Source organism: Lithobates pipiens, unplaced genomic scaffold (assembly GCF_037356315.1).
Source record: "Lithobates pipiens isolate NorthernLeopardFrog02 unplaced genomic scaffold, aLitPip1_a1.2 Scaffold_8, whole genome shotgun sequence".
NCBI lineage: Eukaryota > Metazoa > Chordata > Amphibia > Anura > Ranidae > Lithobates > Lithobates pipiens.
Genome location: NW_027507903.1, coordinates 483,850,080 through 483,877,395, shown reverse-complemented (window position 1 = coordinate 483,877,395; position 27,316 = coordinate 483,850,080). Strand labels below are relative to the sequence as shown.

The 27,316-nt window shown below is 42.3% G+C and overlaps 1 protein-coding gene across 17 annotated transcripts in view; it reads left to right on the top strand.

Annotated features, from left to right (window-relative positions):
* Nucleotides 1-27,316, top strand: part of ERC1 (ELKS/RAB6-interacting/CAST family member 1) — a 430,374-nt gene that overhangs the window by 310,029 nt on the left and 93,029 nt on the right. For all 17 annotated transcript variants that reach the window (XM_077468912.1, XM_077468911.1, XM_077468908.1 and 14 more), the window contains one exon: nucleotides 13,390-13,550. In XM_077468912.1, the coding sequence (XP_077325038.1) occupies nucleotides 13,390-13,550 (161 nt within the window). The remainder of the gene's footprint in view (nucleotides 1-13,389; nucleotides 13,551-27,316) is intronic.

The window sequence follows — 27,316 nt, the reverse complement described above, 5'->3', positions numbered from 1 at the left end:
ATTATTAGTCAACTTTTGTCAGTCGCTGACATGGCCTCCTCGGTGGCCGTCTTTTGAACAAAGCAACCACATTTTCCCCTTGTATCATTACATCTGTGAGGGGAGCAAATCCCCATACCTTTTCATTTTTCACAAATAACGAGGTGAGTAAAAACGTAACCTTTTTAAGGCTATACAGTTCTGACTGTACAATCAGGGAATTAAAGTAATGTGGTAGAATAGCTGCAAACTTCTTTTAAGAAAGTAGGTTTAAATAGCGAAGTACAACACCATCCATGTGACCTTTTAAGGTGGTTATTAAGTAAAAACATGTTGGATTGAGTATGAAATGGTCAGAACCCCTGTCTGTTTGTTTTTTTTTGTTTTTTTTTGCCTAGGGTGTAGAATTGTCTTCTTTTTTTTCTTTGTTTTTTTTGTGGTCTGTGTGAGAGCAAATCTATTCAAACTTAGTTGACAGGTGGAGGTAAGTTATGGTTGTGCAGGTGATGCTACTGGAATATGGCTTCCCCAAAAAGCACTACTACACAGAAAATGCAAGAGATATCTCCATCAGTTATCAACACTATTACCTCTAGTATATACAGTATTCATAGTACATTGAAATAGGATATTTTTATTTCCACAGTTAACTAATGATTTCATTAAGAAGCTATACAAGCTAGAACTTAACCCTTGGGGGGTTCAGTGGCTACTCAGTTGGCTAGAGCAGTGTTTCTCAACTCCAGTCCTCAAGGCGTCCCAACAGGTCATGTTTTCGGGGGTTCCATTATGTTGCACAGGTAATTTAATCAGTTTCACTGCCTTAGTAATTACCACAGTTGTTTCATCAGAGGTAAATCCAGAAATCATGACCCGTTGGGGCGCCTTGAGGACTGGAGTTGAGAAACACTGGGCTGGAGTATAGATATCTGTGCGTGGTTGTAAATGTTTTTTTTTTTTCAAAACAGAGGGCAGTCACCAGTGATGTACCACAAGACTCTCTGCTGGTTCCTGTTCTGAATTACCATGTGATACATCACACCACTGGTCACATACTTTAACACCCCTTTCCACCCAGAACCCTTATAAGGTACTCAGGCACTTCCTCCCACACTTTTTCCAGGATTCATTGCAGGACAGTCTACACCTGGGTTACTGCTTTCTCCTGACTTGATTAGTCTATCGCCCACACTCTTTTCTGTGAGAACCCAACAGGAGAATACCCTCACTTGTAGCTATGGCAGAGATCAGACAAATCAGAGCCAATTCAGAATTACAAGTGAACATTTGCTCTGCCAAAGCCCTCAGGTAGCTCAACCTAATGCCTTGTACACACGATCTGACTTTCCGACAACAAAACCGTTGATTTTTGTTCGAATGGTGTTGACTCCAACTTGTCTTGTGTACACACGGTCACACAAATGTTGGCCAACAGTTATGAACGTAGTGACGTACAAGACGTACATGATATCTCCATTACGAACGCTAGTTTTACAAGACTGAGCGCTTCCGGCTTGTCCTTGATTCTGAGCATGTGTGGACTTTTGTGCGACGGACTTGTGTACACACGATTGGAAAGTCCGCCAACAAACATTTGTTAGCGGAAAATTTGAGAACCTGCTAGCCAACATTTGTTAGTGGAAGGTCCGACAACAAATGTCCGATGGAGCATACACATGGTCGGACTTATCGCTAATAAGCTCATATCCAACGTTTCCCGATGGAAAATCTGACCGTGTGTACGCAGCATAAAAGTGACAATGCGTCCTTGCACCAGAGCAGAAACCCGTCTTAACACCAGCCTCAGCCTCTGATTCTATTTCTATTTTAGGCATGCAACAAGTGGCTTATTTGACTAACTAAAGAAGGATTTTCTGCATGTATGACACTTCTTGCATATTAAGGCCTTAGTTCAGACATCTTTGTCCAGGGCTCTGAAATGCCCCTCCCTCTTTTCTATTCCTCAACCGGGATCAGATCCCGATATGCTAATCCTAGAAGATGAAGACACAGAAGGGAATGAAGACGATATGGAGACAATAGTGGAAGATGTTGCATAGTTTTTCTGTCTCCCACACTCACTATATTGAAGATGGACCTGCATGTAACATGCTTACTAATTGTGATAAACTCATTGCCTCTGTCCGCAAAAGCCTTGCCATTGTGCAACTTGACTCTCCTTTGTCCCATCATGCCTGTTTGGTTATGGAGAGACCTGCAAAATCCAGCACACCATTCCCCTTCCATGAACAGAGAAAATGTGCAGTTTATAACAATCCTGAAATCATTTTTACTTAACCCCACCCTATATTGTTGTGGAACTCTAGTTGAAAAAGAGTTTACAAAGAAGTGGGTTGTTCCTGTGGTTGATCCTGCTGTCTCTGTTCTAAACAAACCTTTGGCTGTACCTATTGAAGATGTTCTTTCAAAGATTCTGCACTCCTAAAAGCCTTGTTTTATCTGTCAGGCCCAGCCCTGCAACAATTTCTTGCTGCAATTTCAGTATGTCAAGCTACAGCTAGCTGGTCTAGGACAATTTACAAACATGACCCTGTATTTCAATTGCATTGTGCTCTGATTTTTTTGTGTGGAGGCCCTACAACATATCATGAGACAAATCTCCAGAATTATTATTGTTATACAGGATTTATATAGCGACAACAGTTTACACAGTACTTTACAACATGATTACTGTAATCTCAATAAACATGCGCAGAATTGTATGGCTCAAAACTTGGACAGCTAAAGCTGGCTGCAAAGGCACCTCATATATTTTCTCTTCCAAGGAAGACATCTCTTTGGTGAGGCACCTAATCAATTCATTAAAGAGGTCTTAGGTGGGAAGGTTTTACTTCCACAGCAGGTTTCAAAAAGAACCTTCTCAGCAACTCCTGGCTCTTCTAAACCAAGAGCACCTATCCGCTCTTACAAGGCTTCAACTGTAAAACCTAAATTTAGCCCCTCCTTTCTGCACAAGGTTTGGCCCACAAGGGCACTAAGCCTTCCTCAAAGTCCTCTTCATAAGGAAGGGGCATCCTCACTCTTAAGCAAGGGAAACATCAGTTACAGTTTGCATCTCTTTGTGTCATAGACGTCCCAAACATGTGGATTCAGTTGGTGGTTTTCAAGGGTTACAGAAGAGTGCAAGACTCTACCACCTCACTGCTATTTTCTTTTAAATCAGACAGAAATTTCCCAAAGACCATTGGATTTGCAGAATGTCCTGAACCACCTTGTCTTGCAGGAAATGCTTGTGCCAGTACCACCATAAAGCAGGTTCAAAGGATTCTACTCAAACCTGTTCATGGTACCTAAGCCCAGCAGAGGTATTCCTTCCTCCTTAAACAATTTTCCTAAAATTCCAAAGTGTAATATGAAATCTGCAGGTAAGCAATTTCCTCCCTGAGACAAGGGGAATACATGGCATCCATGGACAGCCAAAGATGTTCAACCTGAATGTTCCCATTTATCCATCTCACCAGTGCTTTGTACACTTCAGAATGGCAGAAAAATGTTTGCAGTTTGTCACACTGCCTTTGAGCCTACCATCTGCTCCCAGAGGGTTCACACCCTTGCTTAGCCTTCTTAGAATTCCAGGCATCCAAGTCACAGGCTAGCTAGACTACCTTCGTAAGGATTCATCTCCCTTGCAGCTCTTAGAAAATGTCCACAAGACAATTCAGGTGCTCCAGGTCTTTAGCTAGGTAATACATTTCAACAAGTCTGTTCTCCAGACTTCCTTTTGCATGGGTTTGATCCTAGACGTATCACAAGTTCTTCTTCCAGAAATATTTTTTTCTCTTAAGTGCTCATACTTAGCGAATGTCACTTCAAGATTTCACTTGGACCTTCGTTGTTATTAGAGTTCTAGGCCTAATGGTCACCTCTTTTGAGGCAGTACCATTTTCCCATGTCATTCAAGAACCCTTCAACAAATGGAAAAGTTCTTACAACAGATACAAGTCTGTCACCTTTTCTGCAGTCGAAAGCCCAGGAATGGACAACTGACAGGTTGAATAGTCTTTTCATCCAGATGTGTTAATCTGATATGCCAGATGCGGGGTTCCGGATGTAGACATCCCGGTCTCCAGATGTCTACATCTGATTGTTGCCAGAACCCTGTATCTTCTTGCCCTGACCTTATTTGCCCTGATATTTCCCTGGCCTCAGTTCAGGCCTCTCCTCTATTGCAAATTCTGGGTTTTCCGCTGCACAAAATGGAGGAATAGAGTTAATTTTAATTGCCCCAAATTGCCCCCCAAAGCACCTGAAGACATATCCAGACTTCTAGCAGACAGCCCTTGGCCCCTTCCCAACAGGTTAGATCTGCTGTCTCAAGAAACCAGTCTTAAAGGATAGAGGGATTTCTGGGCCTGTGATTCCTACCTTGCTGAAAGCAAAAAAAAAAACTTTCAGGCAGTTTTACTACCGCACCTGAAAATCTTACATTCAAGTTTTTTCTCACAGCAGACACTTCTTACAGCACCCTGTGCTTCCTTGGGACGTAAAGAAAAATTATAAACCGCCAAAGTTAAAAATTAAGTATATCAGAGTATATCACTCTATAGTGTTTACTTGCCTCAAGCGAAATCACCAAGTGTGATTTCTGTATTCTCTCTCCTCTCTTCCTTCTATCTGCATGACTCCCGTCTGCCATCACAGATTCTTGGGAGACACCCCCCAACAACCCCTAGGCTTTTCACTTCATTGGGTATATATAAGGGTAAGCAGAAGCCACACGTTAAACCCTTCAGGGATATTCTCCTGGAGATTCTGTCTAGCAAAATATCCTTTTTGGTAGCCATCGCATTAACAGATGTGTTTTTGAGCTAGCAGCACTTTCATTTAAAGAGCCTTTGCGCATACTTCACAGAAACAAGGTTGCTTTATTCCCAAGACCATCCTTTCTTCATTGCAACATTGCATGTCACTGAGGACATTGTTCCGCCATCCTTGTGTCCTGCTCCTAAGCACCCAAAGGAAGTCTCTCTACGTTGCTTGAACGTAGTTGAAGCCATTAAAGTATGCCTAAAAGCTACTGCTCCCATCAGAAAAGTAGATTTCCCTTTTTTTTTTCTTGTCTTGGGGCCTTGCAGGGTGCACCCATCTTTAAAATCTACAATTAAAGTGTGGATAAGGAATCTGACTGCAAGAACTTATGCTCTTAAACAAAAACCTCCGTGACTCCTGCACACTTACTCCACCAGATCCGTATGAGTTACATGGGCTTTTCAGCACCAAAATTCTGTAGCCCAACCAATGTAATGCCACAACCTGGTCTTCTGTTCATATAGTGGATATAAAAAGTCTACACGCCCCTGTGTCAGGTTTCTGTGATGTAGAAAAATTAGACCAGGAAAAATAATTTCAGAACTTTTTCCACCTTCAATGTGACCTATAAACTGTACAACTCAGTTGAACAACAAACTGAAATCTTTTAGGTGGAGGGAAGTAAAAATTTAAAAATAAAATACGGTTTCATAAGTGTGCATATCCTTCAACTAATACTTTGTTGAAGCATCTTTAGATTTTTTACAGCACTCAGTCTTTTTGGGTATGAGTCTATCACAATGGCACATCTTGACTTGGCAATATTTGCCCAATCTTCTTTGCAAAAACACTCCAAATCTGTCAGGGCATCAGTTGTGCATAGGCCTCTTCAGATCACCCCACAGATTTTCAATCGGATTCAGGTCTGGACTCTGGCTGGGCCATTCCAAAATCTTCTTGGAGCCATTCATTTGTTTATTTAGATGTATGCTTTGGGTTTCTGTCATGCTAAAAGATGAAGTTCCTTCATGTTCAGCTTTCTAGCAGAAGCCTTGAAAGTTTTGTACCAATTTTGGCTAGTATTTGGAACTGTTCATAATTCCCTCTACCTTGACTAAGGCCCCTGTTCCAGCTGAAGAAAAACGGCCCCAAAGCATGATGCTGCCACCACCATGCTTCACTGTGGGTATGTTGTTCTTTTGGTGATTTACAGTGTTGTTTTTGCCCCAAACATATCTTTTGGAATTATGGCCAAAAAGTTCAACCTTGATCAGACCATAATACATTTTTCCCACATGCTTTTGGGAGACTTCAGATTTTTAAAATTTTAACTGATTTTGGATGTTTTTCCTTCGTAAGAAAAGGTTTCCATCTTGCAACTCTACCCCATACCCCGGACATATAAAGAATACGGGAGATAGTTGTTACATGTACAACACAGCCAGTACTTGCCAGATTTTCCTGCAGCTCCTTTAATGTTGCTGTAGGCCTCCTGGCAGCCTCCCTGACCAGTTTTCTTCTAGTCTTATCAATTTTGGAGGGACATCCAGTTCTTGGCAATGTCACTGTTATGCTGTATTTTCTCCACTTGACGATCACTGTGTTCTATGGTATATTTAATGCCTTGAAAATTATTTTGTACCCTTCTCCTGATTGATACATTTTAACAATGAGATCCCTTTTGATACTTTGGAAGCTCTGTGTGGATCATGTCTTTTGCTGTAGGATGCAACTAAGAAAATGTCAGGAAAGGCCTACTAGAAAAGCTGAACTGTATTTGGGGTTAATCAGAGGCACTTTAAATGGTGGCAGGTGTGTACTTACTCCTATTTAACATGAGTTTGAATGCGATTGCTTAATTCTGAACACACATCTCCACTTAGAGGATGTGCACACCTATGCAACCACATTATTTGAGTTTTTTGTTTCTACTTCAACCCACCTAAAAGTTTTCAGTTTGTTTTTCATGTGGGTTGTACAGTTTATAGGTCACTTTAAAGGTGGAAAAACACATCTGTTGACGAGATGGCTACCAAAAAGAATATTTTTACATCACAGAAACCTGACATTTTAACAGGGGTGTGTAGATTTTTTTTCTATCCACTGTACTGTCTGTTTTAGCAGGTAGAAACTCATGCAGCTTTTGTCCGCAAGGTTCTTGCAATGGCACTCTGAACATAGCTTTTTTTTTACCTCTGCTGTTGTTTCGACCTGTTGGCACAGTTCTATTTGCTGAGTTGTTGACCCCCCTTCGTATTCATTGCTTGGGGATGTCCTATTGTGCATGAATATGTTGTGATGTTGTCTGTCTCCTCTACTGTATCATATGTAAATGTCATATCTTGGAGTAGAGTACAGGACACACACCACCCTCCCTTCTTTTCTTTTGCTTACTCTTCATTGCTTGTTATAAAACTGAGGACTCACAGAGTGGGGTCGTGTTATAGCAGAGGCACCCCAGAGGTGCGTGTGCTCAAAAGCTTGCCAATGTCCAATCATCTTATTGTACGTACCTATAAACCATGGTGTATGACTATGTTGATAGTATCTTGTACTGTATACCTAAGTTATGAAATTTATATAATTTCTCTTTTTATCAAAAGAGTAGTTGATCCTTGGAATAGACTTTAGCAGAGATTGTGAATCAGTGAACAGTAAGTGTATTCAAATATTCTTTGGACAAACATAGATCTATACTTAAACAATAAAGTTGACATAAATGCATACAGTAAATAAAAAAAATTAGGTTTGATTGGATAAACCATTTTTATTTTTCTACTGTCACTCTATTTTGTTCAATTGCCATGTTAATGTTTTGGATTCTGCATTTGATTTTGGATACAGTGTCATATTCATCGTTAGAATTTCATTTGAGAAAAAAATTTCCATCCTTTAATTTTTTTCCTCACCACACTATTAACTATTAGATAATTGAGCAAACGTTCTGAAAATTGTTTTTTATCTGAACAAAATTCTATTGGTGTATGACTAGTCTAAATATTTCCCCAAAACTCCTCTACCCTTCTTATGCTTACCAAACACAGATTTCCTTTTTCTCCCCTCCCCCTTGTTGAGCTATCATCCTGGCTGGTTCCCTTCAGACTTTTTCACCTCCTGCCAATGTTGTAACCTTATTTGCCCTTTTAAAACTGATGATAATAATAATAATAATTAAAAAAATGCTAAAGTATTTCCACAGCTTGTACGTGTTTCAAGGCTGCAAGGGTTACATTTCTATTAGTTTGCATGGCTTTTCAGAAGCTCCTTTCCCTTTCATTCTTTGTGAGCGTTTTAAAGTAGAGGTGAAAAATTTAATTTAACCTAATGATGAGCTAATAAATGATAATTAAAGTCTCCCTATACACCGATCAGCCGTAACTGTTTGACCACAAACAGATAAAGCGAATAAGTTTAATTATCTTACTACAATGGCATCTAAAAGTTGGTGAGATATACAGTATTAGGCAGCAAGTGAACATATTGTCCCTGAAGTTGATGCATGGAAATCAAAAGAAAAATGGGCAGGCGTAAGGATTTGAGCAACTTTGACAAGGGTCAAATTGTAGTGGCTAGACAACTAAGTCAGAGCATCTCCAAAACTATGGCTGTTGTGGAATGTTCCCAGTCTGCAGTGGTCAGGCCCTACCAAAAGTGGTCCAAGGAAGGACAACCGGTGACAGGGTCATGGGTGGCCAAGGCTCATTGATGCACGTGGGAGCAAAAGCTGGCTCAGGTAGACCAATCTAATAAAAGAGCTACAGTAGCTCACATTTCTGAGGAAGTTAATGCTGGTTTCAATAGAAAGGTGTGAAATGACACAGTACATCACAAGTCAGCAGAGGCAGCATGGTGCTTTGGACAGTGTTATGATGGGAAACTTTCGCCACCCTGTCATTCATGTGGATGTTCCTTTCACACTTACCACCTACCTAAACATTACTGCTAAAATAGTACATTGCTTCATGGAAACAGTATTCCTTGATGGCTGTGGCCTATATCAGCAGGATATCACGCCCTACCACACTCCAAAAATAGTTCTAGAATGGTTTGAGGAACACAAACAAGTTTGAGGTGTTGACTTGGCCTTCAAGTTCTCCAGATCTCAATCCAATCGGATATCTGTGGGATGTGCTGGAAAAACAAGTCCAATCCATGGAGGCTCTAGCTCCCAACTTACAGAACTTAAAGGATCTGCTACTGACAGCTTGATGGCAAATACCACAACATACCTTCAGATGTCTAGTGGAGTCCATGCCTTGGCGGGTCAAGGGGGGTCTATTTAATTTTAGGTGGGGGGTTATGGATGATCGATTTATGTTCCACCAGAGGATAGTTTATTAGTTATCTGGTGTCTTAACACCCTGAAGATATCAAGGTAGGTTACATTAGTGGATGGTCGAATTTGACATTTTTTTCTTTGGTGACTGAGTGCATAGCAGTAACACATGTATCAGTGTGAGCACATTACATGCATTAGATCCCTTTCCATTTGTCCCTTTTTAAATCTGTCTGTTGACGGATGAGAAACGGAATGCATTCCTATGAGCAAATGGGTGTAAATGGACATTGTTCATTTACATAACTAAAAAAAAAAAACTGATGTAAACGGAAGATGTATGTTAACTGAATTTTTTTCTGAGCAAATATGTGACTGAACAGATGACGGCCATGTGAAATGAGTGTGTTGCAATTCTATTCATTTCAACTCTTTCTCTTTTTTTGTAAGAAAGATGTATATACTTTTCAGGCCGTTCCGCTGTGTTTACGTGATTCGGCTCCCCCCATGTCAACCAGTGCAGCTGCAGGGGAGAGAAGGGAGCGCTAACAACAAATGGGGCATTAAAGCCTATGGGTGATGTCACCGCTTCAGGCTTTGCTAGCCATTGTCGTAGTGCTTTCTCCTTTCCCCTGCAGTCGCTGCTGGCTGAAACAGGGTGAGATCACGACTGGATATATTATCTTTCATCTTTCTTTCACAGGTTATTTAACATGGGTGTTAGGAGGGGAAGGAGACAGTTTTAAAGCTAGATAGGTGTAAGCTGGAATTCCACTTTAATTCTCAAAGGCATCACATTTCCAATGCATTAATGTGCACTGTGGTACACTAAGGCAGGTGAAATGCTGCATGCCCATTTTTTGGCTCTTTCCTGTACATAGTGGCCCATTCAAATTGAATAGGCTTCTTTAACACAATGCACAATAAAGTCATTCTAAACCTTTGGACAATAAAAAATATGTCATACTTACCTGCTTTGTGCAGTGGTCTTGCACAGAGCAGCCCTGATCCTCCACTACTGGGGTCCCCCGCCAGTTTTCCCTGTCGAGTGCCCCCATGGAAAGACACTTTCTATGAGGACACTCGTGGGGAGCTCGCTCCCACAGCAGGGTTCAGCATTGCTCCCCTCTCCCTCATCATAGGATTTGATTGTGAAGTCCCAAATTTTCAATTCTCATCAAAATCGTCCGCCAGAGAAACTTTAGTAGAGACACCAATTCTAAAGACCGTTTAAGAGGAAATTTCCCTCATCTGGGTAAGATTTCTTCTCATTTCCTGTTGGGTTTACAAAGCAGGAAATAAATAAAAATATACCGAGTGGTACACAGATTGAAAAGCTACACCTACTTCACCCAGGATGAAAAAAAAATGGTTCAGAATCCATGTTTGGAAAATTTGAGCTAAAAATTTCTGTGAGGTTATTTTTAGCTGTTTGTAAGGCTGTCTGCTTTTTCTCGGTTTCTGTACTGTCCATGGAAACACAAATTCTGGGCGTCTGCAGGCAGCCCCACCCTGTCACGTCCAACGAGCTCTCAGCGCGGGTCCTGCGTTCCACCTGCCTCTGACGTCCCATGTAATTAAAGCGGTGAGGTCAGAAAGGAACCCAGATGACCACTGCCTGGGAAGACAGTCCATGCTCTGTCCCTGTCTGTCTTTCTTAGATCCTCTCCTGGCTTCCCAGGAGGCAGCCGGGCTGAAATCATTCAGCGTCTTATTATCCCACCTCGCTCTGGGGATAAGTGAGGGGTGCTGGTGGGAAGCTGCCGGGCCGCGTGGAAAAAGGACGTGTCGCTCACAATGCGTTCACTTTTATAGACTGAGCTCTTATTCACTGGGTGACCTTGGCGTGTAGAAACCAAAGTCCTCTGTAATTATAATTACCTCATAATCAGGGGGTTATTATGGCTCCTGTGAATCGCACTCTTGTTCTTGGTGCATCTGTTAAGGCCTTCTCTCCCCTCTCGAGCTTCTGAGGTGGTCAGGCGCAATGCATAAACCTTGCAGCTACTCTATAGTTCAAGAAACATGGCACGTAGAGGGAGTCCAGCTACTCCTCCTGACTTTTTCACCTTCAAACTGCTAACAGTTTGATCAGGGTCTTTCTATTTTTTTCTTTTCCAGTGCCATAATAAATTAGTGTAATTCTCTTTCTGCTCTGGCATTCAGGCACACATATTTTATAATAAGCTGCATCAAGTGCAAAATGTGTCTGGTTTTTGTTTTTTCATGCACAAAATAAATTTGATTTGAGTTGGTTGACTACATAACCTGTTGACAAATCATTTGCCCATATTGAGTGGGCGCTGTTTGTTCCAGCTGCTGCTAAGGAGGCAACCCCCCCCCCCTCGCACACACACACACATTCCCAATTTCCAAACGGAACAGGTCGTATAACCTTCCTTCTTTTTTAACCATAATGAAAAAAAGTTTCATGAGATGGCCCAATAAAGTGTAAGTCCAGCCAAAACCATTTTTTTTGTGTGTATATAGTAAGGAAGGATTAGAACCCCTGTCAGTTTTTACTGATTTCTTGGGCTCCTTTAGGTCCCATTCACACTTGAGCGTTTTGTAGCTTGTAGCTCAAAGCTCAAACATGCTCAACAAGCAAAAACCTATTGTTTCTAATAGGCCTTGTTCACATCTGCGCGTCCTGTCACTTTTAGCAAAATGCCTGATGCTCAAAACAATACATGAGCTACTTTTCAGGTAGAGTTGAGCTTAGATAGGAATGCTTGAAAAGCGAAGGAGGAGCTTTTTTAAAAAAAAAATTTGAACGTTTTGTTGCACGTTTTCTGTTCAAACAGCAGCTTTCTGCCCCTTTTTTCGGCAGCGCTTCCCACCTTTTAGTTAAAAAAAATTCCTTTAAAAAGCCTGACAAAAGCTGCAAAAACTTTTGCAATAAAACAGTTCTGCTCCCCAAAAAAAGCTCAAAACCACAAAAAAAATAAAAAGTGTAAACGCAACGCTTAGGTTTAAATGTAGCCTTAAAGTGCTGCTTACTTTCTTGTTTTTACACTGAACCAGTTTTACCAACCAGAAAATGGGGGTGATTTGCAAACACCATATATATCCTATCAGGTAAAACCATTGTCACCATTGCCAAGCAATAAGGGGCAGTTTACTTTTTTGCTGTGCGCTACTGCATGTTAACATCACCAGGAAGTAGGAGTTGTCATTTTGGCTACGCAATGTGCCTGACCACAATTAAAATTTGTTAACGGGATCACATTTATGGTTTTCATCCTTTCAGCTGTTTGCATTAAGATCCACTTTTATGTCTAGTTGTGTTGCATTTGAAATAAAGTGTATGTAAACCCGAATAAGAACCTTCCTTTTTTTTTGCTCGCTTTGGTCTGATAAATATACTATTAAAAGTTGTTTGTTATGTCTTTCGAAAACTGGCAAAAAAGTCACTGTCATGAATCCAGTGAGCTTCTGACTCCCTGACCTGTAGTTTTATCTAGGAAGTATTATCAGCCCTACCCAGTTTATCTATGGCTGTTCACAAAATTAAGCATGGGGCTGTGTGTATTGTAAATGTATGAAGGAGAGGGAGGCAGAAACATGACAGCAGTGTTGTGGTCTTTGAGGCCTGCAGCACTTACATCAGCGGTTCTCAACTCCTGTCCTTGGTAGCCACTAACAGGCCAGGTTTGTAAGATAACTGAAATACATCACGGGTGATATAATTTGATGCTCTGTGATTGCAGTATTCTAGTCCTCATCTCCCCAAGGTAGTACTTAAATTCTGGCCTGTTAGTGGGTCCTGAGAACCGGAGTTGAGAATCACTGGCTTACATCCTCATGGCCTGAGGTACAGCGAGAATCGTGCTAATCCTGGCATGTAAAGTAACAGATTTGCCAGATGCTGTTATTAAAGCCTGCATGACGGGGGGCTGCTTACTGTTGTGCCCGGAGTTGGCCTTAAACCTATGTGGATGTCCAATATCTATTTCAAGTAGGAACTTTTTGCACAAATATATTAAAACATTCTCAGTGGCTGGCTCTAAGTGGTCGTGGCTTAGTGGTCAGCAGTGTCCGTTTGCCACCAGAACTCTGTCTGCCTTCATTTGTTTGTACTGTATTTCTCTGTTATGAACATTTTAGGTCGTCTTCACACAGTCAATTGCAAATTGGTGGATTACTCTAAATCTGATTGAAATAGGCCTTGGAGAGCATGTATGAGTGTGGACAGGAGTAGGACATTCGAATAAAAGATTATCCTGGACAGAAACTGATGTGAAATGTCAAGTATCCTTTATGAAGATTGGCTAGTTTGTTGGTGTAATATGGATAGTGAGCATCAAGATAACAAAATAATGTCTCTTTCTCTTATAATTAGCATGAATTTTGTCTTTTGTAAGGTGGAGGAGCTGATGATGGCAATGGAAAAGGTAAAGCAGGAACTGGAGTCCATGAAAGCAAAATTGTCCTCCACTCAGCAATCACTGGCCGAGAAGGAGATCCACCTAACCAGCCTGCGTGCCGAACGCCGCAAACACCTGGAGGAGGTGCTGGAGATGAAGTAAGGATTTCTTATTTCCCAATTCCTTAATCCCTGTTTGATAGCAAAACTGTACGCCAAGTATACAGGCCCAAATGACCTAACATTGGGTCTGTAATGTAGCCAAGTTCTAGCCTTCTCTGCTTGTTGGCTGCCCAAAGACCTGGGCACTGATAATCGCAAACATAAAAATATTTGTGGTCATACAGAAAATAATTAAAGACAGATTAATCACATCTACATTCACTTTTTAACTCTAGATCTGCTTTTTGGCAAGCTGTGAGACGTTTTTTGAGTGTATCTAAAAACAAAGCTTTGTTTTACATTTTGGATTAATTGGAGGAAAGGTTGGAGCCCCTGTAAGTTTATTATTGCTGTCTGTGTTCCTACAGGAAAGTTCACACTCTCAAATTGTCCTAGTGACCACTGTCACTAGTACAGAAAGTGATTAGAAATCCAACATTTTTGAGTTGTCACTGTAACAGGAGCTGGAAAATATTCCAATGGGGAGACCGGTTTCCACAAAACAGTGTAACTCCTGTTTGTGTGGGATAGAAAATGAAGGGAAATCTCTCTTCTAAGAAACGGTCAGCAGAAAACTTGTCGGGCTCTATCAATCCTCACTCTATCCAAAAAAAACTGCCTGTTGATATACTTCAAATCCAGACTCCAGTCTTCCGTTCAGCCAGTTGTAAAGGCTCCTCTCCTGTATTGTAGATGCTTACTCTTATTTCACTGCACACACTGAGCTTCCCAGTATCCATAATGCCGCGTACACACAATCGGACTATCCGCCGGACTTTGCAGCGGAGGTCCGCCGGACTTTCCGAACGAGCAGACCTGCCCACACATGACCGGACTTTTCTGGTGGACTAGGTCCGGCTGACTATGGCGGGAGTCCGCCGGACTTCTGAAACGAACGGAACTAGCGAAGGAAGTGAATGTCTCCACCTCCATCGGCGAGATTGACACCTCGCTAGCCCCGTCACCTGGTATGGATTTAAAGGGGAAGCCCTACACCGAAAAAACTGCATGGGGGTCCCCCCAAAGTCCATAGCAGACCCTTATCTGAGCACGCAGCCCGGTCGGTCAGGAAAGGGGGTGAGGACGAGAGAGTACCCCCCCCCTGAGCAATACCAGGCCGCGTGCCCTCAACATGGGGGGTGCTTTGGGGAAGGGCCTATTCCTGACAACCCTGGCCGTTGGTTGTCGGGGTCTGCTGGCGGTGAGCTTATCAGAATCTGGGAGGCCCCTTTAATAAAGGGGCCCCAGATTCCAGCCCCCTACCCTATGTGAATGAGTATGGGGTACATCATATCCCTACCCATTCACCTGGGGAAAAAAGTGCACATAAAAAAAACACAACACATGTTTTTAAAATACTTTATTAGACAGCTCCGGGGGTCTTCTCTTCTTCTGTCTTCGGGGGTCTTCTCGCCGGACTCCTCCGCTATCTTCTGCTCTTTTGCTAGCTCTTTTACTAGCGGAGGAGCCCGGCTTTCTCCTTCGTTGCCGCCGTTCGGGGGTCTTCTTCCGACTTCGGGGGTCTTCCAACTTCGGGGGTCTTCTTTCCACTTCGGGGGTCTTGTCCTGCTCTTCAGTTCTTCTTGCCGGGCCTCCGCTTTCTTCTTCCAGCTCTTTTACTAGCGTTGGCCCAGTCTACGATGTACCCCATACTCATTCACATAGGGTAGGGGGCCGGAATCTTGGGGGCCCCCTTATTGAAGGGGGCTCTTGGATTCTGATAAGCCCCCCGTCCACAGACCCTGACAACCAACGGCCAGGATTGTCGGGAAGAGGCCCTTGTCCCCATGTTGATGAGGACAAGGTGCTAAGCACCAAAGCACCCCCCATGTTGAGGGCACGCGGCCTGCTACGGCTTGGGGGGGGAGGCGTTTGCTCGTCCCCACCTCCTTTCCTGACCGGCCGGGCTGCGTGCCTGGATAAGGATCTGCTATGGACTTTGGGGGGCCAAAGGCAATAAGGCTGGGGAGGAAAGCTACATGATGCAGGATGTCCTCCAGCAAGCAAATGTGGGAACCTCTGTCTACCCTGCTGCAGCTTCTAATGCCGCGTACACACGATCGGATTATCCGGTGGACTTGGTCCGGCCTTATTGCCTTTGGCCCTCCCCTTTCATTCATTAGATATGATTTCCTTTTAATTATGGAGGCTCAGTATCACATGTAGGCTTTACCTAGGGTGGCCGGAAGGCAAATGTAGCCTACCTAGGAACACCCACTGCTTTTTACTGACACTCGCCCATCAAGGCATTTTTTGATTTTATATAACTCCCTCCAAGAGCTAACCTAATGCTTGTATCAGGGCTGGGAACTCTTAAGAGGAGTGCTAAGTAAAGCCGGCCATAGAATCTCGGCCAATTCAGCAGGGACTGTCCAAGATTTGATCCATCTATGGCCAAGTTTATTGTGCTCAAGTCAATCCATGGATCGACTTGATACAACCATCATATTGGATTTTTAGCATCCGATTATTGCCAGCAGCAGTAATCATGCTGTCTTGGCAGGGACAGCCCCCCGTGCGTGGCCGGAGCTGCTGTACTAACGATTTAACATTAGTACAGCGATCTCCCCCGCTGAGCTGTTGTGTTCTGACAGGAGGGCGGACCCCCTGCCAAAACACTCCAGTCAGCGCTCTCAGCCATTGACTAAGAGTGCTGAGCTGGAACTGGTCAGCTGCTAGTTTTCCACCGTGCTCATCCGACAGATTCATACACACGGGCCGAATGTCGGACAATTTTTATCGAACTGATCAATGTCTCCAGACATTCAATTCAGTATGTGTGTACTAGGCATTAGAGTGCTGTGATGCTTTTTAGGAAGCTATGTAGAGCACCATGCTAGCCCCTTGCCCCAGCCATGATCTGCCTGTATTGCATAAAAAAAGCATGATGTCACTGGGCCTAAAATAAGGTATGTGTTGAAAACTGCTTTAAAACAGGTTTTGTGTAAAAATTCTGTTTACAGTCTTTTTTTTTTTACATGACATGAAAAATAATAGCATAGCCACTTTAAAGTAACATTCCACTTGAAAAATCAAGATTGCTGCTTTTAATAAAGATACACTGCTTTTGTGGAGCTTCTTCTGAAAACACTAGGTACCTGACTGTCTTTATCTGAGCCATTGACCTGGAAAGAGGATGCAACAGCAAAGTAAACATTCAGTTCTACACAATTGTACAGTGACTCACAAAACATTGTAGCTAAGGATGACAGGAAGGCACTCACCTTTTTTTTACAATATGGGACGTTTTATATATTTTTCTCAGTACAGACAGTGCAGTGCATGCACCTGTATAGGTTTTATGGTTCTTCTTTCCGTATTTAAAAAGGTGTCCGTTGTATGTATTTAGTGTTTCTGTGGATAGATTCAATTGCCAAATACATATTGGTCCATTTAGAGATAAAGTGCAAAATATGGCATCTTTTTTTTTTTTTGCGCCTTTTTCATAAACAGCTGGGGGCTCTATGCTGTAATGTTTCAGTTTGCGATGCAGTAGTCTCCACACCACGTGTTGGTACACTACAAGAGTTTGACTTTGAACGTGTTTCCCAGCTGACTCGGCACCCAGTCCAACGCTTACATCCATTTACAGGATTTCTAATAATCCCCCTCTCATTCCTCCTCAGCGTCCAGTGGCAGTTTTTTGGCCAAGGCTACAAATTATTAGTTGCGTGTCTCTTCCAAGCCGCAAATTATTATAATGTTGCAGCCTTGTGTGACGGCTGGAGGGATTCTTGTATTAATGAGGCGTGGAGACACCGAGGAGTAATATCTGCAGAGCTGAATGTAAATGGAGCTGAACCAGGAGTCCGTCTGCCTTTCTGTCATGTCAGCAAGGTATAAAGAAGAAAACGTATTTATAAGCTTATTTAGAAGTTCAGGGACTATGAAAGGTAGCGTTTCACCGGCATTGGTGCCGATACTAAGCATTTGCACGAGTACATGTACTCATATAAATGCTCCGATAGGGAGCCCTGGTTCACATTGGTACGATCTGACATGCGACTTGACATCTCAAATCACGTCAAATCGGCGGCAATTGTACCGTGCTAATAGGTTTGACACTGCATTTGCGACGCCGTACCAATTTCAAAAAGTAGTTTCTGTACTACTTTTTGCAATTTCGGGCTAAAATTTACATTGACATCTGTTCAGAGACCTGTACAGATGTATCTGAAATCGCAGCCGAAATTGGGACTGACATGCAGGAGTGAAATCGGCTTCATTCCCTCAGCTTAGTGCGAACCTGGGATAAAACCAATACCTTAAGACCCGGTTCACATATATATAAATTGGATGTGTTTTGGCTGCATGTGAACCTGCAGCCTTTTCAATAGAGCCGATTCACATAATTGTGGGCCGGCCACGGATCGTTTTAAAGAGTCTATGATTTTGCAACCCTGTTCAGGTGCAATTTTCATTGTCATACACTTTGACAAGTTGGAGGGGGGTAAAATCCCACTGTCAAAGCCGGATCGCACAATTCTTCATATTTATAAAGAAATTGTAATCATTTTTCATTTGTTAAAAAATACTGTCGCATGACACTAAAAATTGGTATTGGTAATTGCTATTGGCGAGTACTTGCGAAAAAATATCAGCACTTGGTCTTAAAAACTGGTATCAGTGCACGAAAGGTGCAGTAACCCATAGTATACAATTATTGCTCTTTATACTGCTTTATTATCCCAGAAGTGGTTGTAAATTCTCAGTGTTGAATGTTTTATATCATTGATGCCACTAGTCTCTAGTAATTGAACAGGCTGTATTAACGGTGATGTCACTTGGCTATACTGATTGGATAGGCTAAATTCTTAGTGATGTCACCAATGAATTGATAGGCTCATTCTCAATGATGTCACCAGTGAATGGATAGCCTGTCTTCTCTGTGATGTCACCGTCATATTCTGAATGGATAGGCTGTATTCTCAGCCATGTCAAGAGTCTCTGGTGAATGGTTAGACTGTATTCTCAGTGATATTATTGATCTTTAACCGCTACCCGACCAGCCGCTGTCATTATACTGCAGCAGGTTGGCACAGCTGCTCAAATCGCCGATTTAACAGCAATAGCAGGCACAAGCAATGTTGAAGCTGATGTGTGTGGCCAGCAGCTGCAATGTCTGCCAGCCACCCATGATCGCTCCACAGAGAATCAGAACGGGGATCTGTTAGTGTAAACAAACAAATCCCCCTTCTGACAGGGGAGAAGAGAGAGAGAGATCTGCTGTTCCTGGTGATCAAGAACAACAATCTCTCTCTACTCCTAGTCGGTACACTCCCCAGCACAGTTAGAAACATCTCCCTAGGAAACACTTAACCCCTTGATCGCCCCCTAGTGTTAACCCCTTCCCTGCCAGTGTCATTTATATAAGAATCTATCGCTATTTTTAGCACTGATTGCTGTATAAATGTCAATGGTCCCAAAAAAGTGTCCGATCTGTCTTCTGCAATGTCGCAGTCTCACTAAAAATTGCTAATCACTGCCATTACTAGTAAAAAAATAATGTATAATAAAAATGCCATAAATATATCCCCTGTTTTGTAGATGATATAACTTTTGCGCAAACCAATCAGTATACGCTTATTGCAATTTATTTTCACCAAAAATATGTAGAATAATACATTGTGGACTAAACTGATCAACATTTTTTTGGGATATTTATTATAGTAAAAAGTTAAAAATATTGTTTGTTTTCAAAATTGTCAGTCTTTTTTCTGTTTATAGTGCATAAGTACACATGATCAGAAAATCCGACAAAAAATGCTGCTTTTGAACCGATCGGATGATATTCTGATCATTTAAGAACCGCTTTCAAGACCCATTCATGGTAGTTCATCCGAAATTATACGAAGGGACAAGTATGAACATTTTTCTCATGAGATACCAGATCACAAGGTTTTCGTTTTTAATCAGTACATTTTTTGTCCAAAAAAATCGGAAGAGCGAGACCACGCATGCTCAGAAATGAAAGGCTACATTACAATACAATATAACAAATTACATCAAGTTGTATTCTGACGTACAAGAATTTTTGTACGTTTGGTAACCTCTCCATTTTCGATATGATGCCGGCATGCAAAAAAATTATTAGTCCGATATTCTCATCGTATGTACGAGGCTTAAGTGATGTCACCATTCTCTATTAAATGATCAGGCTGCAGTTTCAGTCTTCCTCTATATTGCCGGTCTCTAATGAGCACTTAAATAGCGGTTGAAGCTGAGTGTACAAAGTCTTATTTATTCTAGTTGACTCCTACAGTGAGGTGTTATATTCTCTCTACTGAGTTTTAACCCCTGACCTCAGGAGGAAAAGCTTCTGTAACCTTATGACTCTGCGGTCAGGGGACACTTTTTGCTATGTGGATAGATAGTATTACAGCTGTCACTGGATTTCTCTCTAGGTCCCAGATAAGGGTCTTTCATAAACTACTGAAAATGAAAGTTCGTATAAAAAAAGAGGAAGAAGAGTTATTGTATTTTTAGCTTATTTTTTTATGAACCACTTTTAATTTGGAGTTCTGTATAATTAACCTCCACTTGATCTACAATTCTACTACCCTTACAAGTAGGAATCCTTTTTTATTTTTCACTGCTCAACCACAATTATAAGGAGTTACTTCTATCCATAGCTTAAAGTAGACCTTTCAGTATTTTTACAAGTCTGCATGATCATACTTGCATACTGTCAAAATATATAGAAACAGTATAGCGTCATCTTTTATCAGAGCCATCTCAATTCAGCTTAATCCAAGGTCACCAAATTCTTTCTGGTCTGAGATGCCATCTCAGAGAAAAATAGATAAAAACAGAGGGGGACACTGGCCTAGTGCATTATCCAACAACAAGTTTATTAAGGATAAAATAGCTACTCAATTTGGCCTTTAACTCTAATGAAGACGGCCAATCCCATGTCAGCCACCGGGGACCCTGGTGAGGTCCTCCCTAAGCTAGAGGTATGGGCAAACCTGGAAGATTGTAGCCACATGTACTAGTTGGATGAGCGCTTTTACTACCTATGTTTGAGAGTAGCTATTTTATACATTTTATCCTTTTATCCTTGACATTTTTGTTGGATAATGCACAAGGCCAGTGCCCCCCAGTTTTATCTATTTTTCACTATGTGTCCTGGAGGGCAGCAAGGCTCCACGAGTATTATCTAGTTCTGACTACAGAGTACTTTTCTGATTTTCGACCATCACACTTATGCACACTTAATCCCCTGCACATCACACTTATGCGCAGGAGATTATCGTTGTAGTTTATGTAAATCCTGGTGCCTGTGCAGTACTTGGCTGCGTTCACAAGTGTCTGATCTAGATCAGTTCCTGCTGCAGCCTTTGACCTTTTGGACTTACTACAGTTAAAATGTTGCAGTCTGTTCACTGAAGGAAAGGAGACCAAGGAAATGCTTTCTCCTACCTGTAGAAAATGGATATCATCTTAGTTTATGCAAAGTCACTGACTAAAGCTCAGCTACTGTTGCAGCTCACTCCCACTATGTAAGGTTGCAAGAATAGAACCAGGTGCATGCGCAGGAGTTTTTTTCATCGGTGGTCAATAGCTCATGCTTGACCAGGAAGAAGAATGTCATAGGCAGAACACAAACCTTGCATCACTGGGGGAGGGAAAATCCAAAGTAGTTGTGCCATAATGTGCAAATATTCTGTGCATATCTACACATTATGGTAAATGCTGCCGGTCCCCATCTCCAAGTTCCCCTTTAAGTTGCATATTTGATAATGTTGCTACTGCAATGTTTCATGGGTACTCAACTATATAAACACTTTTTTTTTTACATTCTAAATTCAGTTATTTAAAAAAAGGATCAGCTGCAGGAAAACTGTTTTTATGTGAACCCTGTAGTTTATAAATATCACTGCCCTGAGTCTCCTTATGTAGCCTTTCTATAAAATTGGGCTTTGTACGATTTCTAGAATAGGCAATCTTTACTTTGGTCCATGGCCCTCTTTACTGGCCGCACTTAGCGTAGCCAGAATGCCACAGGCAAGGCATGCCAGTTTAGCATTCCTAAAAGACAAAGGGCGATTCTCTTTTATGCAGCCCTCAAGGAGGCAGTGCTGCCCGTCACTTAAAATGTAATCGCTTACGTGGCAAATGAGGCATGAAGGAGTTTGGCAGCGTTAAGCTGAGGGTGCTGGAGCCCAAAGAACCCCCCCAATCTATTTTGAGGAGGAAAGTGACACCGGGTCAGGATTAATCAACAGCATAATAATAGAAAACACAATCCTTAATCCCTTTCCTGCGTACAATGGGGCAATTGTGTGTCGTGAAAGAGACACTCGGACTAGTTGAAGGGGGAGTTGCACAGGTTGTAAGAATTAGGAGCCGAGACCAATGAGCTGGTTCACCTCTCATTTCAAAGTTAGTATTAACCCTTTATCGTCAAATTGCATGCCACCAACTATGCCATTCTCCTGATCTGTTCACAAAGACTTGGCACTGCCACCGCCACCCACATTTCAGCAGGTGCATCAACTATATACATTGCTGTAATATCTGAGTCCTTGAAGGTTTGAAATCAGACAGTTATGACAGTGCTAACTACTGTTGTGCTACATGAATAATTATTCATTACAGGGTCTGTTCAGCTAAAACTTATATTACACATTTTAGTAGGTGCTGGAGAGGTCAGCCACATGACGGCTTCATGTATCACTCAGGGTCTACGTGCTGAGATCTAAGTGCCGTTGTTCTTGGAAATGCACACCTGTCTCCAGCCTTTTTAAAGGGGTTTAAATTTTCCTTTTGGACTGTTATATTATGGTGAAGGCAACAAAAGGGTGAAAACACCTGTGAACACCCTTGTTGTCAGAGTTGTATAGATTGACTGAAACCGAGCCAGCAACTGAGGCATGATACTTGCTGTTGGGGCCCTCAAAATATACAAGTAGCTAGCAGGGAATTAAACCTATCAGTTTCTACCAATACCTGAATATCACGATTGGATGGATTACCTCCTAAAGAAGAACTGCAGACTCAAAATCCAGTCATTGATACACTGTGGGACCATAAGTTTGTGGACACCTGACCATCATACCTATATAAGCTTGTTGGACATCCCATTCCAAAACCATGGGAGTTAGAAAAAAAAAAAGTCCTCCCCCTTGCAGTTGTAACAGCCCCCACTCTTCTGGGAAGGTTTTCTACAAGATTTTGGCATATGTGAGTGTGTGTGAGTATTTGTGAGGTCAGGTACTGATTTTGAATCACTCACTGGCTTGAACCATTGAGATGCCTTCTTGTTGCCATTCTCTCCCAATTAATCAAGATGCTGCAATGTCATCCAACGAGGGAGAGCACAAATTTCTGATCAACAGCAACTGCAGGCAGTCAACTCCAGCCACTGATCAGTGTATTCTGACGGTACAATACAATGGCCCGGGGGGGGGGGGGGGGGGGGGGGTTGTTCTCCATCCAATATGCTTGTGGATGAAGGAATCTGTTCGCTTTTTTTTCCCCTTCAACCCACTTGCACCAAAAAACTAACTAACCATGTATGGTCAGCCTTAGCCCCTGTACACACGGTCGGAGATTTCGACAACCAAATCCGTCGGATTTTGTCCGTCGGATCTTGTCCGAAACTGTTGCATACACACGGTTGGACAAAGTTGTCAAAAAATCCGATCTTTCAGAACGTGATGACATAATTTAGTTATGATGGGACTACATTCAGGCTAGTAGCCAATAGCTTTGATGTAGGAATTTGATCTGAGCATGCGTGGCACTTGGTCCGATCAAAATTCTCTACACATGATCGGAGTATGTCCGATCGGCCCAGTTGGTCGGGAAATATTTCCAACAAGTTGGAAAATTGGGTCCGACGGATATTCCGACGGAATCAGTCCGATGCATACCACACACAGTCGGATTATCCGACAACACGGTCCGATAGGACACATTCCGACGGATTCTCCGACCGTGTGTACAAGGGCTTACAGTGGATAGATTTCTGATTAATTCCTGTGGTCTCTAAGACTAGAAATTAAGTAAAATCTCCTCTATGGGATTGACAGGCCCAAACTTGACAGAAGTTTTACCCATTCCTTAGTATATCCAAAACAAAAATTTGGGTTTTAGACATAAAATTGTATTTCAGAAAATGCACGGCTGGCATGGTGTTACCAGGGGCAGAATATACATGGTGACAAAGCCTTATGGTTGGCCATAGATGTAACACTTTTATCAAGTCCGGTAAATTTACCAACATTAATAAAATGTAGACAATTGTAACTATTAGCTTTTCAAAGGTTGAATTATTTTTCTGATTTAGCCTGAATCAGAACTCACGGTAGATATGAACCCCCCCCCCCCCAGTCCAGTTTTAGGAGTCATGAAGTTATCGCAACAACATATTTTTTTTTTTTTACCACTTGCCACTCTGCTCCTGCAGATTTATATATATGTGATTGAGCCGTTTCGGGTAATTATGTGATCATTATGATTGGTCATAGCAGTCACATGATAACAATGTAAACACCCTGTCATGAATGGCTTTGCATTCATGAACAGCTTGCTTAATGTTGTGATTGGCCCAAGCTACATGTACCACGTGATTGATTTAGCCAATCGCAGATCACAACCATAAGCAATGGTTAACCCATTCATGACAGCTAAAACTATTGCTTATACAGTGTTCTCTGTATAAGCAATAACAGTGAGAAAAAAAAAAAAAGGTTGGACTCTAAGACCCCTTTCATACTGAGGTGCTTTGCAGGTGTTTTTGTGCTAAATATAGCGCCTGTAAAGTGCCTGTAAACTGCCTCTTCAACAGCCCCAGTGTGAAAGCCCGAGTGCTTTGACACTGGGGCGGTGCACTTACAGGACAGGAAAAAAAGTCCTGCAAGCAGCATCTTAGGAGTGGTGTATACACCTCTCCTGCCCGCTTTCAAATCGCTTTGAAAGCAGCGATAAGCGTGGCAATTTATCCCCTTCTGGGGGGTTAAAAGCGCCCCACTAGCAGCAACAAAAAGCCACCATAGCAGCGGTAAAGCACTGATGAACCTAGCGGTGCTTTACCGCTAGCACCCGCACCTCCCCAGTGTGAAAGGGGTCTAAATAACAAAACGCTCTGCAACGTTGAATTGCCTTGAGGGTACTCTACAGGTCCAGTGTGGTGATCCCCAGATGGGGAGTTGTGTCCATGAAGGCCTATCTCTCAGCTGTCTGGGACTGCTATTAGCATTAGTTCATTACCATATTGTCAGCAGGCTATGTTTTAGCCAGGGAAGGGGAAAGGGTAGAGAGGTACCTAGATGTAGCTTCCCTTGTACTTTGTCCTGGTAGTTATTTACGGTAGTTCCCCGTGGCTCTGATTTCATTCACTTGTCTAGTCTTTCCACTATCTCTGGGACACCTTCCTTTGGGTCAAGGGTGGAGTTTTTCTCACCTATTACTGGGGTTCAGTAGATTGGAAAGTGGCAAGTGGAAGGTTTCTTCTTCCTCATCACCTTCCTTATTAAGGAGGCACTTACTGAGGAACCTCCAGATCAAGAGAAAATTACATTTTCATAAGCCAGGGTTCTGTTTTATCCCAGACTAAGAGGCCTTGTGAGGCCTAATCACAGAAGTGGCCCAGGCCAACTTAAAATCACTGCTTCCGAGTCCTCTATGCCAAAGACTACAGGATTGGGGCTGTACTTTCCCTGTACTTTCTCACCTAAAGGATGTGTTATAAGCAAATTAGACTAGATTACATCCAGAAGGTAACTGTAGGCAAGAGTACGCTGTTGCCACTTAAAAAGTCAAAGCTTGCAGTGCAAAAAACCTGCCACATCTTCTGCTTCCAAAAAGGCATTCCTTTCAGCAACCGCCAGCCTCAGTCTTCAAGCCCCAGTCTCAGTTCCACAGAAAATCGTGGATTCTTAGGCATCAATTCCACGGGAAATCGGATTCTAAGGCCCTCCAAGCCAGGAGACAAGTCCCACTTGCAATGAAGGTGCTCCTCACTTGGCTAGGGTTAGACGTTTAGCAGAGGAATATTGTTGACCAGTGGATCTGCACGAATGTTTTCTTTCACTCCGCAAAAAAGAACTTGTTTTTTCAAGCCTTCGATAACCTGCTCTCTTAGGGAGTGAGCATCCCATTCGCAGAAAGCAAAAAATCCCATGGTTTCTGCTCTAACCTCTTCACTGTTCTGAAATTGAACGGCAATGTGACTCATATTCTGGAGAGGTTTGGATGGGTCCTAAATTTTCAGAAGTAAGCCTTAGTCCCAAACCAAATGTTTAAATATTTAGGTCTGATGCTAGGCATAGTCCAACCAAGAGTGATTTCCCCCCAAGACAAATGCGTTGCTTTGAGAGAAAGATGGTAGCTTCCTCAAGGCAGTTCTTTTGCCCATTTTCATTCCAAACCGCTCCAACTGAATGTCTTATTGACATAGGACACAGTTGTTGGATTCCATGATGCTTTTACAACCAGAATGAGACAAATATCATTCCTCCCTCTGACCTGGGGGATCCCGATGACAGGGGCTAGCCTGGTGAACTGAAATATGTCTTCGTTCAATGGATTTGGTCACTGCAGGAGAGGTTGTTGCAAATCAACATCCTGGAACTGAGGACGGTTTGTCTAGCCCTGCTTTCTTAGTTCAAACGTTTTCCTTTCCTGAGTAGTTTTGAAGTTCCCTTTTAAGCCCCAAAACATTCATGTCTTCCATGGTGTGGTCTGGTTGTGACAAATGATGTCCTACAGCTGCGCAAAAATCATCTTCCTTAGTGTTCCTTAATGGCGTGTCTGTGTTATTTATTTATTTTATTTATTTCAGTTACTTATATAGCTCCATCAATTTACGCAGCGCTTTACATATACATTGTACATTCACATCAGTCCCTACCCTCAAGGAGCTTACAATCTAAGGTCCCTAACACACACTGGGTGTAATTCTCTGTATCTAATCCCATTCTGTATGTATGAACACTACACAGTACCACCTCCCTTATCCTGTATGCTGGGTGTAATTCTCAGTATCTGTTCTTATTCTGCATATATGGACTTGCACAATAACACTTCCCTTGTTCTCTATACTTGGTGTAATTCTCAGTATTTGTTCTTATATTTTATATATTGTAAAGGACTAGCATCAAATGTAGATCTTTAAGGACACCGCCACTCACTGGTTCTTCTTTTTAAGGGCTTTGTTTCCCTGTTTTTATTAAAAGCAAATTCAGCAAACAAACATAGGTTTCCGTTGCAGGGGTTTTCAGCATTCCTTTTTCCATCAACAAAATGACATTCAGCCTAGATGGCTCTCACTTGCAGCAATGCTGCTCTGGCCTTATACTCCAGGCCCTTGTCTGTCTCGTACAGACTGTTTCACCGACCACCTTGGTGCACACAGCTAGCAGCCTCTTGCTGCACTGGCTCACACGTGGAGCCCTCCTGACTCCAGGTACTCAGACTTCCTATCTGCCGGGGTTGAGCCCAGAACCATGGTTAGGTTACTACTAAAAGCCCAGCACACACCTGACCAATCAGTATGCTGGGTGTTCTCAAAATCAGGACCCAGGACTAGGGATTTCATCCCACCCGGATCTTTTAGAAATCCCCGAGCTCCAGGTCCCAAAGTGGACTTTGCAAAACACTGAGGAAACTGAAAGGCCAGTTTTCCTCTTCATGTTACAAGCTCCCTGGAGCTCCTCAACCTGTCCGGTTGAGAGTTCTGGGTCACAACCTCCTTCTAGACCCTGGCAGGGCAATGCTCAGCATATATATATATATATATATATATATATATATAT